This window comes from Uloborus diversus, chromosome 5 (genome assembly GCF_026930045.1).
Source record: "Uloborus diversus isolate 005 chromosome 5, Udiv.v.3.1, whole genome shotgun sequence".
In the NCBI taxonomy this organism is placed as follows: Eukaryota; Metazoa; Arthropoda; class Arachnida; order Araneae; family Uloboridae; genus Uloborus; species Uloborus diversus.
In genome coordinates, this window is record NC_072735.1 from 96,562,289 (window position 1) to 96,584,661 (window position 22,373).

Genomic DNA, 22,373 nt, shown 5'->3' on the forward strand with positions numbered 1-22,373 from the left:
TATTAAACTTTGTGAAATTTTTTAAAAAATGGTCAAATTCTATGTTTTTAAGTATGCTCTTTCAAGAAAAAATACTTTTAAAATTTCGGAAGCGACACCATTATCTTTCCTCTTCCACCTTGTTCCATGTTATCTAAAAATGGTTAAATATATTGTTACAAATTCTGTAAATAGTAATTATTTTTTATGATTAATTAGTTGAAATCTGGCTAAATTTGGCTTTTATGCCATTATTTTTCACCTAAAATTATCTTAGTGATGTAACCTGTAAATAGTTTCTTGTAATGAATATACAAACCCCTTACATTCGAAAGAAGTATATGGTCCCTCCATTTCTGAAGGATAAGATTTCTGAATGAATAAAAAAAGAAAATGAAATGAAACTTCGGGAATCACGTGGAATATTTGAGAGCTTTCTTTCGAGATTTTTAAATAGCCATGGTGGCGTTATCAAAGTTAGTCTCGTTTTAGTCGTTGCTCTGGAAAGTGAGTCTTTGCGCTGTGTTTTTGCGCATTTTGATGTAAATACGTGTGTGACCGTTGAGTTTACGGTGTTAATTGATGCTTGCCTAATAGCTTAATTTAACATGTGCTCTGGCCCACGAGATTCATCTTAGTATGAGTGTGGCCCTCGGGTAAAAAAATGGTTGGGCACCATTGCCTCACACCATAACATGAAGCACATACCTTCGAAGGTTAGTCGTGAGTTAAAAGTCTGAGAGGTTGAATGTACTCATTACTGTTGCACTTTTTTTTTCGCATTTTGGTTAAGAATTTACTCAACAAAAACGCCTAGAGATATTTTCCCGAGTAAGGAATCGATAAAGAAACAGTTGTGTAAAAAAAAGTGTATGACTTTTCTTAGTTCAAAAAAATTTTATAGTCTGGCTCTGACAAGTTGACTTCCCATGGGTTGCAGCTTAAACAATTCTATTTGCTAAAAAAAGTGGTGATGAAAGCCGTTTGCTTGCCGATAAAGATTATTGGCGCTGTGCTAATCTAAGAATTTCTGCTCTTTCAGTCAAAACATAATTGAGCTCTCCAAAGGTCAAAAATATTGTTACCAGAGCCATACTATACAAATCAGCTTCACTAAAAATAGTTTGTTGGTGCTTTTGGTTCACATTCAATTAAATCACTAAATATTAAATGATTTCTTTTTTTTTTCTTTCAGTGTAACGGGATCGAAGCTTATGCCTTAATAAGTACATCTGAAACAGTCTCTACGATATCAATAGACTTTGTAAGAAAACTAAAGTAAGAAGTGTTCTTTACTCCATGTTAAATACTATTGTTCTGCTCTGATTGTTCTGCTTGTTAAAGATAAAGATTTTATGGCCGATATCCACCAATACACTTAAAATCATAAAGATTATTTATAGCATATACCGTCATGTGTTTCTATTTCTGATCAATCTTAAATGATGAGAACTAGTAATCTCGCAATTTTGTATGAAGATAAAGTTTTGCTGTTTAAGTTCATCTATATTAGGTGGGTTTTTTTTTCTGAAAAATGTAATTTTACACACAGAAAAATTTTTCTTTCTTTTTTTTTAAATGTAAAGTCTGCCTGAGTTGAGCCCTGAAAAAAAAAACATGAGTAAAATAAAACCACAGATGATTTGTAACTATGACGACGACAATTTTTCTCCCTTAATGAACATTAAAAACAACCATCGTCATGGCAATCAGAGCAACATGAAATTTGGTCAATGAGTATAATAAGCAACTCGTGATTGCCTAAAAAAGATCCCCTAACATTAAACAAAAGTATTTTTTGAAACAAAAAAAAAAAAGAGAATTTAACTATCTAAAAAATATTATTTGATTTGTATTACAAAAAAAGTCCATTTTTTTAATGATATTCGGGGGATGGAAATTAGAGGTTCTTAAAACAAAACGACAAACCGCTTCGATACCCTCCCCCCCCCCCAGGGGCCTTTTAAAAATAAATAGACTTACAGCTTATAAATAGCACTTGCTTAATCTTTTCAATCGTTAATATTGCCCTCTGATAACAAGAACCAAAATAAATTTAAACCTATTAACACACTTTGTCAATTCGCATACCTGCACTTAAAGCTCACTCGCTGACGTCATAAAATCTCCGAAAATCTTGATTTTTCAAAACTTTATAACTCTCGGTCAATCAATCTAATAGGATGTATCAACCGAACGACCTGTGACTAATCAGAGGATCGAGTAGACCAGAGAAGGTGGTAATAAATAAGATGAAACTCTCTGACACCCTTGATGTGTGTGACTGAGCATTGTTTTGATAAAAAATGGCTTCTAGGATCCTGCCGCGCAGTGAGTGCCAACACATATGTTTGAAGCATGCCACAAACAAAATTAAGCTGTCACGGAGTTGTAGATCAATATTAGTGGTGACCATGCTATAGTACGCGATAGGACCCTGTTACACCACCCCAGCTGTGAGTATAGTGTGCAGCTGAAAAGCATCGACACTATTAAGGGATTTCAAAACGGGTTCTCTACAAGCGAATACGGTGGTCATCATTGCCCAAACTGAATCTGGGTTCGTCGCTAAAGACGATCTGAATCTATTCGGTTACAGTCCAATCTCTCATCCAACGTGACACTACTCCAAATGAAGGCGACAGTGTGGAGCCCTAGTCCTGTCTTTGTTTTCAGCGGCTTACCGGATCTGTAGCTGGGGGATATTATCGGGTGCCATGGCATATGATACATGGACACAATATCTCAATATCCCTAACATCATTCTGTAACACAGTAACAGCCTAACAGTACGTTCGTGCAATGCTTCACACATGTGTGTTGTCGCTCATGGCGGAGCTTCTAGGGGCCATTTTTTAAAGGACAATGCTCGGTCACACAAAGCAAGGATATCGAGTAACTTTCTCTTTCACATTCTCCAGAAATCTCGATTCTCTGATTTGTCACAGATCGAGCTTAGCTGGGATTGCTTGAGAGGATTAAACGAACAATCTACGATTTGATTGACTTAGTTGAGCGTTTACAGTAATTGTGATACAAGATGCCGTAAAACATCATGCGAGAGTGCTATGCCTCAATGCTCATCTGTATGACCTCGTATATTCAAGCTGCAGCTAGCTCAATAGGGTACCGAAACCTCCAGTGAATGATCATTTTGCTTTCAGTTTGTAATCACTTTCTTTTATCAATTTTGTCCTTACGTATGCAAAATTTCGTTCCATTTTGACAACTCCTTCTAGTTGCGGCGGTTTTTTTTTTCTTTGTTATTAGATTAATAGGCTAACGGCACCAGTCACAGACATGCTTAAGACATCGCTCTAAGGTTAACCCAATTTTCTGAGCCTTTTAATGTATTTAAACTGTTTAAACTATTTTTCTCTCGTGCAACTACATCTCATCTAACGTTTGGCTATTTCTGGATCCTTTGAATGAGTTAATTATATTTTTAAGTGCTCAACTCCGTAAAAAGATCCAACCCTCAGTACCAGACACCGAAAAATCAGATGGAGATCAGATACCGATCTGATGATACACAGTAACAGACAGGATGAAGAAAGGATGAGCAATAAGCAAACTTTCCTTCATCTCTTCAAAATGCGCAAAAGTTATCTATTTTTAGAACTAAAGCCTTAATAAATTCAAATGAACTTGAAACACCAGCTAACCTCGGGATGGGCTACAGTAACATCAATTTTACTCGCCTAAAAGGCTTATTATTTAAATCCAAAACTTATGACTGTCTGTTACCAGACACTTGTCTGTTACTGGCGACCTTACCCTAAATGCTGAAAATTGACTCTTATCGTTCACAGCTTTTTACATCAAAGTTATGTTTTCTCACGCGTAATAAATTCTCATTTTTTTAGACTTTTAGATCAAGTAATTCCAGAACCAAGTAATGTGTTCAATCCCTTGGCTTTGCACAACCCAGAACTGAAAGGGAAAGTGAAATACATTGATCTTGCCATTGGTATATGGCAACAAGTTGCTCAATTCAACATAGGTAAGCAACAAGAAGAAAATTGTCCACTCTATTGACATTTTTCTCCTTTTCAGAGGCCATTTTTCTCCTTTTTAATAATCAATGAGTTAAAACTAGTTACTTACCACTTAAAAAGTACAAATTTTAGTAAATTCATTTAATAAAAACAGTTTTTATTCTAAAAATAATTAGAATATGTAGAATGTAGGATATTTACACGGTGTTTTAAAACTCTTAGTAAATACTGCAAGATGTGGTATAAGAACCGATACGGAGCACAAATCGACACATGCACCCTGTTCTATTTTCATTTATTCTCGAGTTATAGGTGGTAGCCCAAAAAATTGTCTAAATCTTTAAGGAATTCCTAATTTAGTTTGACTGGAGTACTAGGCTAGTTTAGCCCATCCCTTTTCTGCTACCCCCGTACCAACCGGTCACATTGTTTTTGCTACATATTCTTCATATTTTCATAAGAGAAGTAACCACTGTTATTGCAAATTAGCTCCTGCATCATTAAAATTTACATGAGGTATCAGACGGAGCGCCTCCCCGTTCCATCGCTTGATGTGCGTGAAACCTTGGTTGCTACATCCCTAGGCCCTAGGCCGTCAGAAAGGTATGATGTTAGCATAACTCAGCTGGCCGTATCGCCTGATCCTTCCTGTCTGCATTGAGTTGTGTTAACAGTCTGGTCTGCAGTAGCCTGCAGACTATCTGTACGAAGATTTGTACTTTGTCGCAGTTTTTTTTTTTTTTTTTGAGCAATCACGATTGCTAATCATTTAATTGTTTTCACTTGACCGTCCTAGACGTTCCGGTTCCTTTTTCAGATTGGAACGGGGTCTCTGCAACGCCACTGCCCTTCGGCCTCTGCAGGCGCGCCTCCTTTGGTCCTGATCACAGTTTTTATATCTTCTCTAAAGAATTAACCAAGGGTTTCGGAATATCCTGTAGAGAATGGAATATTGAATTCGAGACTGATCCATATTGTCAAAGTGTACTTTCAATTCAGTTTATATTTCACTTTCGGTCTTTTAAATAAAATTCCGTCTTTTTTTTCAGTGGAAAACTATGTTTCTGATGTAACATTGGGCATTGACTTTCTTAGACGAACGCAGGTAACTATTTATAACTATAAAAGTTCATTTTTAGTAAAATTTTCGGCTTGAAGAATGCTGTTCAATTAAAGAGAAAACTGTTATTTGATAAAAACTAATATGTGTGTATTGTGTATGTGTATTAAATGCGGGGAAACGCAGTCCACCTAAGAGTGATGGACACTCCCTTCAAATGTTACGAAGTTACCCCTCCCCTCTTCCCCCCGAAGAACGCGAGCTCTAAAAGGATAAGTAAATAAGACCCCCTCTAAACTAAAACACCCTCCTAAAACTTTAGATGGCACAATCTGCGCCTAGAATCCATTCTGGGCTCTTCTGTTACTTATCCTAGGACAACTTTGAAGAAAATGGAAAACTGATTTGTTGTTAGAATATAATTCGTGATCCCAAAAGATCGTTAGCATTTCAGTTATGCTAAAAATACTGAAAAGAAGAAAAAAAGAAATGAATTTCAATACCAACACAACTTATCAGCAATACAAGACTCAGTATATCCACAATCAAGAAACCCAAAAATGCATCCACCAAAAATAAATAAGTAAACAAAATGACTCTTTGTTTGTCCGCTGAATTAAGATGATGCATGAAATATATATTCATTGATAGTAATAAGGTCTAACTATTATTAATCTTCAAAATTTTCGATTTTCTGGAAAAAAAAATATAGATAAACTAGCTTTTGCCCGTGGTTTCGCTCACGTTGATGTAGTTTTTTTTTTTTTTTCAATTAATTCAAGTTAATGGTCATTACAGGCAGAGGTCAAATAGTTACCAAAACATTGTTTGTCTCTAGTTTCGCCGACATTTCAAATTGCCTGTCCCCTTAAATGTATCAAAAGGTATGATTAAAACTGAAAATCAGGGGGAAGGGTAGTAAATGAAATGTCGGCGAAACTTGGAAGACACTCAAAAAATCACACAAAATAAATCTTGAAAACGTTCAGGAGTTGTAAAGAAGTTAGTTTGGGTAATTCTCAAAAAATCCAATTCGAGTGAGGTCAACTATTCTTAAATAAAGTGAAACAGTTCCCTTAGAATCCAGATCTCCGTCCAATACATAACATCCAGCGCTACACCGGAAATCTAAATTATTGCATAATGTGTAACTTCTTACGTAGAAATCGTCCCAAAATAGGGTCAACAATGATGCTACCCGAAATGTTTCCAATAAACAGTAAAAATTTGGCAATTGTTTGAATTTGTGTGCAAAGACAAAGTAAAGGAAGTTTTTGCGCTGTTTATGAATTTGCGAATTAGTTGGCGAATTATTTTACGTGTTAACAAATTTAAAGAACGAAATATTAAAGAAATGGATATATTTGGTTACATGGTGAAAACCGAGAAACAGTATTGCGTAGTCTTCAGCTACAAAAACAGCGACAGTTGAAAAAAATGCCAAATGCCTTAGCTATTGAAATGATTCCACAAAAAAAGTTTGGCTAGATTCCAGCTGATCGATTAAATACCCAGTCAATAGAAATAAATAAAAAAACCATTAATTGCCTCAAAGTTGCATTAATACGAAAAAAAATCAGCCAACTCCATGTATTATTTGCCAATCTTGTGCAAAAATCTTACTTCAAGATTTGACTTGAGAAAAGGCTTGAACAGTCACGAAAAGCAAAGATAGTCAACAATACAACAATAGTCGTTATCGACAGGGAGTTGAGATGATACACTAAATATTGTATTGAGTTAAGGAAAGCCTTCGAACATGGAACTAAAAAGCTCATAACTCGTTTTTTATTCTACTTAGAAATTTCGAACAGGTGCCATCTTCAGCAGAAAAAATCAGAGTTTTCGATGGACATATAACGTTAATATGTGCAAGTATTTTTTCATCCCCATATCAGAGAATTTATACGAAAATTGTGTTTTATTGCCCCCCTAAGGGGATTTTGCCCCCCATAATGGGACGAAAACTACCCTATGTGTTATTCTGATGCATAAGCTATATTATTGTAAAGTTTCATAAAAATCCATTCAGTAGTTTTTGCGTGAAAGAGAAACAAACATCCATACATCCATACATCAGTGGTCGGAAAAACTACATTTTTTTTTTGTAGCGAACTACAACTACAACTACTTTAGTATAAATGTAGTTTACTACAACTACAACTACTTTAGTATAAATGTAGTTTACTACAACTACAACTACTTTTTTCAAAATGTAGCAACTACAAACTACTTTTAAAAAGTAGTCGCTACTTCGCTACTTTTTAGTTATTTTTTTAAAAAGTTAATCAATAAAAAGCATTCACTTATACATCGTTTGAGGATTGAACGAAAAAATTCATAAAATGATTTAGGTTAGTAAACTGAATCCATTTGAACATGGTATATTACCAAGTATTATTTATTCTTTCCTTCGCTTGCTGAGCTAATTTGTCATTCAAATATTTGTAACGACTTTTACGCATATTCGCTGCAAGAAAGGATTTAAACGTGGAAGGAATTCAACCTTAAAATGTTTAATCCTTTCCTGACAGTGAATATTTCATTCAAGAAGTGCAACTCGGCTACTTGAAAATGTAAATACAGGTAGATGCAGTCATAATTTGTTTTAAATTTTATATAGACATACATGTACATAAAATTGATTTAGATGAGGAAAAACATCATTTAAACAAAAGAAAAAAACTTTAATTTTCATTATATCAGTTAATTTTATAGGAACTTTTTTTTTTTTTTGCTGGAACTAATGAATTCATTTTGAGCTTCTAGCTAGAGGTCCAGACCAGAACACTATCTCCTTTCTTACGCCACTCATAAAATGAAATAAAAGCATTTTTTCAATTTCACCGAATAACCTCAAAAACTTACATTATTTAATAATTGACTTTTATCATGTTAATATATCCAACACCCAATCAAAAGAAAAGTTGCTTCTACTTTTGAACAAAGCCATTGCCTGTTTGGTGATATTTTGATAGTTGAAATTGTAACCGTAACTCCAGTGGATTAACTCTAAACTCCAGTAGATAGTGTTAATTTTGTTGACCACTTTTTGGTTTCTTCATTCTCCTGAAATTACTCTTTGTCGAAATACAGCATTTCCCTGCTTGTCAAACATTACCAAAAAATATTTTCAAATTATCATGTCGTGGCGTGTGTTTAATAGTTGATAACGTCAAGAGCGTTACTCGATCATTCGCTAGTATATATATGATGACATCTGAAACATGAAACATAACTAAGAATGCATACTTTACTTCAATGTGAAATTTTAAACTACAATGGACTCGCGCGACAGCGCGATTCTATTTAAACGAAATGTATATTTTGCGAGCTTTTCTCGAGTACTGAATTTTGGAGCTAACGCGAATTCCTCACCTCGTTACACGAAAATTTTCGAGTGGGAATCACGGGGCTTAGGTATCACCTTCTTTACTGGCTACTAAATATTAGTTTTGTGAATAAATTTTCGCTTCCGATTCACTGAAAGCGGAAGTTCCCCAACCGAAACATCGCTTTGTTAATTTACAAATCACCACTCGCATCTTTTTCATTCTAAATATGAAGTTGATGAAACATAATTTCACATAAGCTGCTGTTCATCTAAAGTTTAAAAATGGAAGGAAAAATAGAAATCTCTGATAACTAAAGAAATGTAAAGATTTTCGATATGTCTGAACAACTAAAATGTGTATCGAATATAATTACAATATCTACTGTACAGTATTATTGTAGTGTTTCACTTTTTTTATTGCTACATACTATACGTACCGCAGTGTTTCATTTTATGCCATTATCTCCCTTTTGATTTTTGTGCAACCTAACAGTAGTTTTATTCAATAACATAGCTTTTTTAAAAATACAGTAAAGTTTCAGTTCTCTATGTTTAAGTTTGGTAATAGAAGGTTAAGAAATGGGTAAAAATCATTTGAGGGATGTTTTCAAATGCTTCAAAATTATTGGTATGCTCATAAAAAATCGCATTTTTCCGCCTTTTCCACAACGCGAAATTTCAACCTACGCTGGGAGTCTTGGAACGCATCCCTCGCGTAAGTTGAGATTCCACCGTATATGCAGATGACATCTGACATGGATACCGAGAGCTTTTTCTCAACGAGCATATTTGCAAGAAACGGAAAAATTTCCGTGATCATACATTTCTATAACACTATAATATTTGTTGTTAGCCGGCCAAGCCAGTTCAATATCATCCTCTTCCATAACATTTACTGTAGCTTCCGTACTAGGTGGATATTGACACAATAATTTCATTGACGTCTAAAATGTTCATCCACGGGACATTCTCAGCTGCCAGAAAACAGAAACGCGGCATGGGCGCCATTTTGCATAGTTTTAGGGGAGGGGGGCTGATATTTTCCCCATTGTTTAGCAGGAGAAGTTCACATGGAAACTGATTTCAGTACAGATTAGAATTATTAAAATTTGACATTCTTAATAACTTATTTAATAATGGCTGGAGAAGAAATGTTTTTACATTTTTGTGAAGAAAAAAAGTACTAAAAGCAAGGAAGTTCTAATTTCTAAAAGGTTGGGGGGTGGGGCTTGAGCCCCCACTTGCCCCCTATATGGGTGCCCATGAAACGCGGTACTACATTAACAGTTATCGCTCATTCTTTCTATGCCATTCGATGTGAATATTGGGGAAATGTGAAAATGTCGATGCTAAACAAGTTAATGGCGTCAAACAGATAGAACGTATGGTGTCAATCTGACGTCAACTCGTATTTTTTAGAGTCTTCCGGACCTGATTAGTACAAGTTTTACTCGCGTAAGACTTGCACCAGTCAGATTCGTTTGAAACCTCGTTTCTTTCTTCTTCTTCTTTTTTTTTTTTTTTTTTGAAATTTTATTTAAAAGTAGTTTCCAGAAATCGCTACAAACTACTTTTAATTGTATCGAACTACTCGCTACACTACTTTTTTTTTTTGAAAAGTAGTGCGCTACACTACAAACTACTAAAAAATGTAGCTACTACAGTAGCGTCGCTACTTGTAGCGCGCTACTTCCAATCACTGCCATACATCCATACAGACAAACTTTCGCATATAATATAATAGTAGTAAGATGTTATGCACAATTTAGTCCTGAACAATTTGATACCTGTTCCATTAACCATTACCATACGCTAAAAACTATTCGAGTTATCCTAAAAAACGTAAATTATTCCCAATGAGATTAGTATCAACAAAAGCTGCTTAACCCTCTTTCTTCGGAAGTCTTTTTTCGTTTTGCGTCCACGATATTTCAAAACGTTTTTCATATATTTTCATACAACTTTTTTTTGTATATTTGTATAGCTTATTTCTATAATCTTAACCTAATTTTTTTTTGAAAACCAAACTCAATTTTTCAAAAATAAAAAAAAATATATATCACAGAATTTCGGTAAATTTTTATATTTGTTTTTCAAATTTCAATAAAATAAGTAATAAAATGTTTTAAAAAATTTTAAGTGAGGTTCATGCTTTGGGGAACGGTATATGCAGGGTCGCGCCAAGCCTGAACGGCGCCGTCGTGCAAATGTCTGTTGAGCGCTCTGGCGTTCGAGGAAGATATAGTTGACACCTGGGGAGAGGATTTATCGACAAATATAAAATGGAAAAAAAATGCGTTTGGCATTTAATTTATACAAAAAATAATGTGTGAATATTTAATCTCGCAATATGGTTTAGGTTTTTACTTAATATCTCGAAATTATTCTGAGTTCAGCAGCTCCTCTAATATACTAATAATGCGTTTTGGAAGAAGAAAATATTTTAATGTCTACGTGTAAGTTAAAGCCACTTTGAATATCTATCTAATCTCTAAGTGATGAATAATTAATAAAACTTTTATGTCCTTCAAAACATGGCAACAGGAGCAGTGGCGCAACTAAAAAATAGTTTTAGGGGCACAAATTGAAAAAAAAAATCTCTTTTAATAAGAAAGATTCGGGGGTTCTCTCCGGAAAATTTTTGAAATTTGTAGTTTGAAAAACGCAATTTTAGACTGTCTTTGGTGGTGTTATGGGGAAAAAAAGTACCAAGGCGCTTTGCGGAAATTTATAGAAGTTGGAGGCTTAAAACGTGATTGTATAGGTCATATTTATTGACGTTAGAATCAGGAATGGAACTCTGGGATTCGACCTGATCTTTTTTTTTTTTTCAATAGATAGAAATCAATTCCTTTTTTCCCCTCCAATTTTTCGAAATTGAACTTCCAAAAACGCAATTGTAGACAACGTTGAATATTTTTACAAGAAGGGAATTCTGGAGCTCCCCCCCCCCCTGAATTTTTTTTTCAAAATTAAAGTCCTAAAAACAAAAGCAGTAGAAATGATATTAGGAGTAGTGGTTAAGAGGTTATTCTAACAAGTTTTTCGTAAGCCATGTTTAAAAACCTAATTTTTGATGATATTAAAGGAAGGAGGTTCAGAGGTAATTGCTCGAATATTTTCTGAAACTGAAATCTTAAAAACGTGATTATAAGACCATATTTGGTAACATTAGGGCCGCAATCTTTCGAAATTGAAGCTCTGAAAACGCAATTTTAAGTGATTTTCGTACGGAGTTGATGTTGTTTCGTATTCGAGGGCTTTCGTGAAATTTTGCGAAAATGAAGATCTGGAAACGAAATTAAAGATGCTCCGTAATGCTTTTGGCGGAAGGGGGGGGGGGGAGGAGAGATTCGGCAGAGTAGCATTTTGCAAACTTTCTTACTTTCAGGCGAACTAGAAAAATGAAAAGAAATAGGACGGAGGGAGAGTAGGTAACCAATTAGTAGAAATTAAAGTTTTACCCCAACATTATTATTTTTTCCTTTTTGTTAGACGTGTTTTTTGCCCCCCTTCAGTTGCAAATATTTTTGAAAAACATTCAACTAAGTATTCTGGAGGGGAGGGAGCACGGGGCGGTGCAACCAAAGGGGTGTCCTCTGGACCCCTACCCCCCTCTGGTTGCGGCACGGAAACGGAGGGTACTGATTATATTTCTAAATTAAAGGATAATATTGCAGAGGATATTCCATCTAAAAATCTGAAACTGAAACTTGCCGTTAAAACGAATACTTCTGTCTTACGCAATCGTTAAAAAGGCACTGAATTTAATATCTGAAACAAATACATTGTCCAAAGCTTTTTTTTTTAATCCAATATACAAATAGTTGAAGAAAAAGGGGGTGTAGGAATTGAGTAGTTATGATCAGGTCGTGACTTTTCGGGACTAAAAACTTGATCAAAATTATTGTATACAATATATGCACACTACGCACAGCACAAGTAAATAATATGCAAATGTGCTTACCGTATTGTTTAATGTATGATAACATGACGCAGTGAAATTACCACGAACAGTAGTTAAAAATCACAAAAAGACATATTGCACGAATTATAATATTAACATATTCACCGCAAGAAACAAAATGGGGAATAGCAAATTTCATGCGCTGTTTCGTATGCTCAACCTTGTGAAATTATAGACATACCGAAATAACATTCATAGCTTCACATATGAAGAAAAATGCGAATGTATGCATTAATTAGCACCATGTGTTTTCAGAGTAAATGATTGCGCTTTTGAATAGCATATTCAGAAACAACAAGGACGTTTTCCCTCCCTTATAGATTTATAGATAGGAAGCAAGGAGGATTGTTTTAATGAGCAGTATAATTTCACCAGGTACTTATAGATATAATGAAATGTTCAATTTTATTTATTTTTTATTGGAGATTCCCCCCCCCCCCCACCCCCATTTCGAGCATTTTTGATTGGTATAGCTCTGTGCCTTTTTGACTCTGGCCGCCTTGCACATAGGGACGGCGTGGCCCTGGGTATAAGGCAATATACTTTAAAATTAACATTAGGATTATGCATACATTTTCCAGCGCGCGAGAGAGAGAGTGCATTCTATTTTTCGAACATGAAAAAACAGTACATTTTAGTATTATTTTTTTCTATCATGAAATTGTACTGTTAAAATGAATGTAACATCATATAATTTTTGTGAGATTTTCAGCTTTCATTCAAAACTAAAAGTTCAAGCATAGCTTACATAAAAATTTAGATACAAACGTTTAAATAATAGGCATTTGTTGTGTCGCGTTAAAATTTTAAGAGTCCTTAAACCTAGGCTAGCCAGACGTCCCGGTTTGACCGGGACATTCCCGGTTTTCAGATGAAATTCCGGTATCTCGGCCGGTTTACTTCACGTCCCGGAAAATGATAAATTTCACTTTAGATGAACAAAAAAGTCGAAAAATAACAAACTACGAAGTATTATTTAGGGTAATTACTTTGCCATTTGTAACATAAAAACGTAAAATAATTATTGAATTAGCTTGTGAAGGTATTTACAACAATATTGAAACCAAAAGAGCTAATGAAAAGTACATGCAAATATTGTTCATTTTTTTCCTTATTCAAAGTGTTTCTCCTTCCTTAAGTAACTTGAAAATATTAACATGTAGGAAATAAAATTTATCTACTCGGGTCATGTATTATTACTCATGATTTTGGTTCATAATTTAGTGACCATTTATTCATAGCATGAAAAATGAATTGCCGTCTAAAATACTCTAAAAACTAGCCAAGGGTGTGAACCCTTTTGAATACTCGCGACACTGAGGTGGGGGGGGGGGGAGGCTTCTCTTCCGGTGTCCCGGTTGAACATTTCAGAAATCTGGCAAGCCTACTTAAACCCCTTAACACGAAATAAGGATATTTATGCATTTAGCGGTAGATAATTTGTTAAAAAATGCACCAGACTGAGTACTGAACAAGGGGAAGAAATTTTAAGCACACAATCGATAACCGTGCTATTATGACAAAGAATAATAAAAGGAGAAAAAGTGCAATGTGTGGAGCTGACTCGCCTGCGTGTTGCCTTTTGTTGGATATTTGTTTATTTATAACAGTAACCTTGGCAACGGGGAACAATTGAATTCATTTCATCACGACCGCATGAGGTTATTTTATGGGCTATTGGGTCAAGATTGATCATGAATTAAGTTACGTTCAATGCACTCTAAAAGTCGTTGATCACATTTTGTATTGAAAAGATGAACTATTCGGTTCATGAGGTCAATGATACAAAGTCCATACTGGCTAAAAGTCATGGAGAAGAAACAAATTCTTCCTCATTTTGTTTAAAAAACAAATAAACTTGCATTGAGAATCTTTCACATCTATCTATCTATTTATTCATACATTTTAAAAAATAAGATGTTTGTGTGTGTGTGGATTTGTGGCACGGGCTTCCTAGGAAAACGGTAAGGACTTGAAATAGATTCATCGCTTAGGGGGTTCAGAAGGGGGCAGTTGACCCCCCCCCCACTCTGTTTTTAAGAAATCAAACACAACCCTTAAAACATAAAGTCCTAAAAAAATCAATGGCTCAGTCTGCGCCATGACCCCCCCCCCCCCCAGTGCACCCCTGTTTTTCAAATATTCAGCAGCTTAACAGTCAAATCCTTCCTAGCCATTGCATCCGTTAGGATAAATTAATATACAGATTGTTAATCAGTTACAAACAAAAATATGTGTTGAACTTCCATCATTACTGTTTTACCTACAAGCGAAGAACGACCAGTAATAAAAAACGCTTACCTTGGGTAAGCACAATTTCATTCTTAGAAATTTCCAATATCCTTTAAAACTGTAGCATTTAGTACATAGAAGTAGGAAAAAGTTTTATTGACACAGTAGCGAATTTACCGTGTTGGAATTACGAGGGGCCCATACGACCGTAGGTGACTAGAACGGGACTTAAAATGCCCATGATAAATGTTCGTAATTAATTTTTAACAGCTAAAAGACCCTCAAAAATGCACTGCGATGGGCCCTAAACCTGTGAATTCGCCACTGTATTGACATGTAACCAGATATTAAGAAAAATCTGGGAGATTTTTTATAGTAGTGCTCGAGGGGTCTGAAAATTTGGATCCACACATGTATATGTAGCATTGTCATTGTTAGTGCTTTTCGACTTGTAAGAGTAGACAAAACAACGGATCAGCTTCGCGGGCCGGATGTTGCCCGCGGGCGGTAGGTTGGGCACCACTGGTATAGCCGGAAGTTAACTATCGTCAAGTCGTCAAAGAAAAATCTTTTGAAACCTTTTTTCAAGCCTCAAGTCAGAATAAAGTAAGTCACATTATGGCTACTTTGCAGGAGAGCGTAAAAACGTTTGTCTGGTGCATACAAAGTTCGAACTCGCGCTCTTGTAACTCACGTAAATAATTATGAAGAATTTTTTAAAATATATAATTACAATGTTATGACGGAACAAAATTCCATTCAATGCAGTTAATAACCTGAAAATTGCCATTTTCAGGCCCTTTTCTTATACCTTCAATGTTTGTCACGAAGCTCTATTTCTGAGGCCTGCTTTTGCAACTAGATCGCTTAGAGACTTCGGGATTTCACTAAATGATTTGTTTAATCTTAAAATACAGCTTAAAGCCAAAAAATAAAATTATGAAATTATTACTTCGATCAGAATGGGCAAAGACACACCAGCTCGTTCAGATCAATCGTCGTCTGGAAAAATGAAAAATAACAGATTTATTTAAAAAAAAAATACTAAGCACTTTTTATATTGCTCTCAAAAGGACGAAAAACGTTTTAAGTATTCCTGTAGTTTTCAATTATTCCAAGGAAATGACACCACAAACGAATACAAGTGTTTGGCTCAAGTCATACAGAGATTTTTTTTTATCATTATCTAGCTTTTCAATCATGAATTTGATGTCGGGCCATTCATATTTTTCTTGATGGGAAAGTTTGGTTTGAAATGACTGGAGCAACACTTTCTTTGTATGTAGTGTCATTTTCTTGGAATAATTGAAAACTACAGGAATACTTAAATTGTCCTTTCTGAACCAGAAAAGTTATTTTGTCCTTAGATTGTTAATCGAAAAGTGCTTAGTATTTTTTACAAAACTCTGTTATTTGAACTTACTTTACACTAGCTCCGGAGTACAGATTTGTTGCATATGCTACCGTTAAAGTGTAAAATGCAGTTATTTTATAGAATACCTAGTTATTCCATGAAATAACTGATCGTGTCCGTTAAAGTGTGTAATATGTTATTAACTTGACACTTTTTCTAGTTATTCTATGAAATGACTAGGTATTCTATAAATAAACTAATGATAGACAATCAAAATGAAAAAGAAGCAATTTATCTAAATCATGCAGCGTATAAATGGTATTTATGGAAACGTACCATAAAATCATTTGTTACAAAAAGGATTACTAAAATGACACTTGGAATTACAAAGAACATTATCTCTAAAACAAAAACATTTTTTGTTGATACACTGGGTTTAACACGAACATTTTTGAGGTAACACAGGAGTGAAAGGTAAAGGTATTTGTCGCGTAAGATATATGATATAGATTATTTTACACTTTAACGGGCTGCAGATCGTTATTCTATGAAATAACTAGTTGAACCATGAAATATAAGAGTTTTACACGTTAACAGACACGATGAGTTATTACTTTTTGTCACTGAAATTGATAGAATAAGCAATAAATAAATAAATAAATAAATATAAATAACATGAACTCAGAAAATACTTTCATTTTCCCAACAGTTTTTTTAAATTAATTTTTTAAAATGTCCGATTCTTCAAACAAGGCGTGGTCTTTATGACGTCACAAATGATGCACTATGGCGCATCTTTCTACCGCATTTCCAGGGGCGTAGCTAAGGGGGGGGTTTTGGGGACAAACCCCCCCCCCGAAAAGTTAATCTCAAAAAAAAAGAAAAGAAAAAGAGAGAAGAGAAAGAAAAAAAAAGAAGAAAAGGAAAAAATTCCAAACGATTATACATACACATATATATATATATATATATATATATATATATATATATATATGTATATATATAAAGAAGTAACCCCCCCCCCGAAAGTCGGGTGTAGCTACGCCACTGCGCATTTCCACGTTATTATAATCAAGAAGCGAATTACAATTGCTCTCTACGCTTGCTATCAACCATATCGTTGCCAATACACGTGAGTAAAGATGCGAATTAAATATTTTGGACCGTGAATGGCAACACTAAATGGCATTGCATCATTTGTGATGTCATCGGCAGAAGCATTAAACGATGAAAGAGCACCGATTTAAGTAATTTTTTAAAAATATTACACTTAAAGAAACTATTTAAAAAAAGGTCAGATTCTATGTTTTTAAGCATGCTCTTTCAGAAAAAATACTTTTAAAATTTTGGAAACGACCCCATTATTCACTTGGTTACTGAATAACAATATTTTTGGTATTTTAGAGTATGGTGAACTTCGAAGGACTGTGCTTTGATTATAGGTGGTAGTAAAGGAGAAAAAATCCCTTTCCTGACAACTAGGGGAAATAATGTCTTTGGCACGAAGAAATGGTTCAAGACAAGCACCTATGATCATGGCCAACGGATTTTCCGAATCTGAATAATGATTTACTTGTAGGTTAATATTCTGCTTCTGAATCAAATTAAGATTAAGTTACTGAAGTTTTCCTCCCGTTCCATGTTCTTAGTTAAAAGCAGGGGCGGATACAGGAAACCATTTTGGGGTGCTTTATGCTGAAGAATGACACCCCCCCCCCCCCACGAATGAACCTACGGTTTTGGGTTTAAAAAAATTTTTGAGACTGTTTGAGGGACAATAAAAAGCACCAAATTGGCCAGAAATGAAGCACCTGATTGGGATAAACGTTTCAAATTAATTTCATAAGCAATGAAACGAAGTAGTTTTCAAATATTTACTTTCAAAAATAATTAATGAAATGTAAAGATACTAATCGTTTACATTTTGTGCATAAAATGTTTGAACCCAATGTGGAAGGATACTGTTGTTGACGGTTTAGGGGGGAGGAGGTCATGACCCCTATGACCCTCCCTTTGTATCCGCCACTGGTTAAAAACATCTTTTGGAGATAAACGAATTATCAACTTAATGACTTAAGTATTCTTCATCAATTATGAATGCTACGATTCGATATCAGAGAGATAAGTCGAGAAATATTTTAGAAAAGGAATAGGACATTCTATTCGACAAAAACAGTAGAAGTCCTAATTCGGCCCTTTTATTTTTTTACCTATCAGCCCTATAAATGTAGATCGAAACATTCAGGCTTCTGTCATTAGTTCCAGGCATGTTTTTAAATTGACTAAAAGAATAGTATTAAAAGGACAGATATAATCTTTATATCATCTCCTCAGAGCAACAGTCAGATATCTAATCCCAGAAATCACACTAAGATATCTTACTGTTGCTATGAGGCGACGATATCTTGAACTTAATATTTTGGACGGATATTCATACTGTATGAAAAAAAAAACATAAACGAATATGTAAAGAATTGACGTGTTTAGTTTTTTACTCCTGCTGATTTTTTATTTTATTCATACTTTTTTGCACAAAAGTTATTTTTTATATAACATCAATGCGATTGACAAAATTGTTTCTTTCATCTAGGTAAAATATTGTTTTAAACATTCAAGGTAAATGGGAATGCTTAGAAATCAAAGCAAATTTTAATAAAAATTGCCAATATGTAAATACGAAATTTAAGAATTGTAAATTCAATAGTGAAATATGACAATAAATATTTTTAAAGAATGTGTTTTTCTTTCAATTTTATGCTTATACGAATTACACCTTAACCCTCTGCTGCCAATATTATTATTTCCTGTCGTAAAAAAAAAATAAACATATAATAAATAATCGTAATAATAATGATAAAAACATTTTTTGCTTGAAATGTTAAAGAATAATGTATTTAACAAATATAAAGTGGAAATTTTTGTTTTTAAAATGTTTGCTATTTTCAAAATAGGTGTGTGGCTCCGTGACTGAAATATTAACTTGTATGAGTGACATAAATGTAAAGTAGCTATATTACACCATTCATGTCACGCTGGTCGTCAAAGTAAAAATGCTCTTGTAGAGAAATATAATGGTAAAACTTGATGTGGCCTCAGAGTCACGGTGGGCAGAAGAGGATTAGGTCTTAGAGCAGGAAGTAAGAAACTGAAAGGAGCAAGTCCAAGTCCAGCCATCGGCTTAGGAAGTGTTGATGCAAAGATCTCAAGTCACGTGGTTTAACTTTGATGAGTGGGAGACACGTTTTACGTGAAACGAGTGGAAAAAACCTGATTTTTTTAAAATACTTTACATTCAAATACATCACGTGACTTGGGATCTTTGCTTCAAGGGTTGAAGCTTTCACTCTCTCCACCTTTTATTCCTTCTCAGTGGGTTAGGTACTACGAATTCTATGAATAATATGAATAAGTATTAATGACCGATTTGAATTTTTAGTGTTTTAAAAATAATTAATAATTGGCTACGTACCTATGATAAGGTTGTCACCACAGCATCCATGGGACCCACTGGGAAGAGTCCTAATACTAAGTCCGTCAATCAATTTCTTTTACATGGGGCAACGGCAAAGTCCTTCTCCCAGACATAGATGGAGGAACTCTCACTGTGTAGTTATTAGAATGGTCCTGGTTCAGGTACAAGCATTCCCTCATTTAAAAAAAAAAAAAAAAAAAAAAAAAAAACGAGCTGATATGGGCATCACATGACTTCCTTTTACTTTATTTATAAATTATTAATTTAATGTCATTTCCCCATTACTGGCAATTTTAATGTGATTCAATAGTTTACTCTCTAAATATCACCAACAGTGGCCAAATTGAAGCAGATTTAAAATAAATAAATAAATCGCCAAATTTGTCAAAAAGTTGGCGACAAAACTTGGCGACCAAAAGACGATATATCGCCAAGTGTCCGCAAATAATAATACCACTTGAGTTTACATCGAAATTAACAATAATTCCCCCCCCCCCCCAAAAAAAGGGGCAAAAGACCCCTTTAGAAACACCCGAATGCAACCAAAAAGGGAGGTGCACAACTAGACCCCACTAGAAGTCTAGGTACCAAATTTCAACTTTCTAGAGCTTACCGTTTTTGAGTTATACCAGGGCTTCGCAACCGGTGTGCCGCGGCACACTGGTGCGCCTCGACAAGAAATCCGGTGTGCCGCAGTATTTTCGTAGTTATATAAAAAGAAAGAGCCTTGACGTATTTCATTTTAAAGTTACGACCGAATAGCGTTTGTATCGTTCTGTAACTTCTCAATTCACCCTTCGATAATGTGCAATAAGACATACCCGACAAGGGGAGAGGCGGTATTTACTGCCCCACCTCTTTTAAACTTCTTGTGATCCTATTAATTTCAGTTTTTGAAAACGGATTTAAATTTCCACGAAATCAACTAATTATACAGAATTTTTCTAAATCTTCCGAAAACGGGAGTATTGTTCCCTCCCCCAGGAATTTTAGCCCCGGCTTTAGCTTTGGTTTTCCTTTTTTCGAGTTCCGATACTAATTTCCTTTTATCGTAGTTTCTCAAAGCTCGGTTCTGAGACTTGGTAAAATAGAAATTAAAACCATATACTGTTTCCTCCATCGTGAAGCTCTCATGTCAGAACTTACCAGATGAGCTGAAGTCAGCTTCGGCTGAAGTAAAATCGTGAATTTCATAAAATCGACGCCGCGTAATTCTCGCCTTTTCTCCATACTTTGTGAAGAAATGGGGGCAGATCAACTTCTTCATGTAGAGATTCGCTGGCTTTCAAGTGGTGAGGTACTATCAAGAATTTTTGAATTGAGGGAAGAGGTACGACAGTTTTTGATTTTAAAAAACGAAATGCAGTACGCCAGTTTGCTGCAAGACAAATATTGGCTAGCAAAACAAGCGCACATGGCTGACATTTTTGAAAATCTTAACAAATTGAATCGGAAAATGCTAGGACAAGGAGAATATTGGGGTTACATGTATGGACAAGACAGAGGCGTAACTTGGCCACGTGAAGTGGGGGGGGGGGGGGGGGGGGGCAAACTTTTTTCTTTCAAGGGAAATTTATTTGATTCATATTCTGCCATCAAACTAAAATCCCGAAGAATTTACTTTTTCAAAAAATAATGAATAAATTTAGGAAAGCATAATAAGTTTTAACTCAATGAATGTTATTCAGTTTAAAGAGAACAGACAGTAATGCCGGAACCGCCGATATAATTCCATGGACTAATAGAAAGTTCAAGGAATTCTAAGTACTTTGGAAATGATTTTTCTTTCTTCCGAAGCGGTTTTCCAGGATCCCAGGAATGAAAACTCTGTACAGTGTACACTAGGGTGGTCACAAGGTACATGGGGAAAAACTTTTTTCAACTAATCTTTTGCGGCACCCCCCTAAAATGTGCCAATAGACTTGCAAATGTGATTTGCAAAGTTTCAAGTCATTTCGATGATATTAACACGTGCCGCAAAGAGGCTAAAGTTACGAAAAATGGCAATTTTTAGCAAAAAATCGTAGTTTTTCATCCGTAAAACCAAAACTATTCATTCTAGAAACTTCGTTCTGGTCTCATTTTATAGGGAGTTTTATTCTCTTTAAGTCTAATTTCATCTAAATTTTTGTAAAAATTTATTGAAAATTATTCAGGATTTTTCAAGTCAGGTCGTCGCTAATTTCCTCAAAATCGCGTAAAAAGAAAGAATTATTATAATATAAATTGTATTGCTTCTTTTAGTTAATGGTTGTAACCTCCTTACAATGTTAAGCTATCAGAGCAAAAACAGCAATATTATCAGAAATATATGCAGTGAAATCCCGTTGCAACGAATACCGATACAGCGAAATATCCATTTCAACGAAAGAAATTTTCAGCTCCGATTTGATTTCCATTACGTTGCTTGAATTTCATTACTACTAAAACCTTGTTACAACGAAGAAAATTTCTGGTAATTTGAAGTTGGTTGTAACAGGATTTCACTGTACTATAGTTATGTCTCTAAAACTCAAAGCCAGAACAAACAACTGCATGTAAAACTTATGAAATTAGCTGTAGAGGCCATAAATACGGAACGTTGCTTTCCTCCTCGTTGGTAAGCGCTAAACACTAGCTTAAAAATCCCAGTCTGGTAAGGGTTTTCGACCCCCCAGAGAAAGGAAAAACTACGATTCCCAGGATAGAGGCCTGTGTTCTTAGACGAGGACTTGTTAGGGCTTTCGTTAAAATGTCAGTCATTTTATGGCTCCTTTCTGCAGTACAAACCTGCTTTTTGTGAGTACAGTTTGTTTCAGAAAAAGTTTTTGTATTTATCTTGTTGCTACCACATCTTAGAAGTTGGTTTGAAAGGAGTTTTGATTTGAAAAATAGGTGCGTCCACTAGTCCTCAACCAGTCATTTTTCAAGAATTTCAGGATGAATGATATAGATAAGATGCAATTCAAAGCAAGTGTAGAAGATTAAAAACAAAATG

At 34.8% G+C, this 22,373-nt stretch overlaps 1 protein-coding gene across 3 annotated transcripts in view; it reads left to right on the forward strand.

The window, feature by feature from the left end:
- Nucleotides 1–18,639, forward strand: part of LOC129222130 (uncharacterized) — a 71,885-nt gene extending 53,246 nt beyond the window's left edge. For 2 of the 3 annotated variants that reach the window (XM_054856580.1, XM_054856581.1), the window contains exons 4-7: nt 1,175–1,257; nt 3,846–3,982; nt 5,027–5,082; nt 17,329–18,618. In XM_054856580.1, the coding sequence (XP_054712555.1) occupies nt 1,175–1,257; nt 3,846–3,982; nt 5,027–5,082; nt 17,329–17,373 (321 nt within the window). In that variant the 3' untranslated portion in view covers nt 17,374–18,618. Of the gene's footprint in view, nt 1–1,174; nt 1,258–3,845; nt 3,983–5,026; nt 5,083–17,328 lie in introns of all 3 variants that reach the window. The other variant, XR_008580569.1, reaches the window with a different exon arrangement.
- Nucleotides 18,640–22,373: the final 3,734 nt, after the last annotated feature.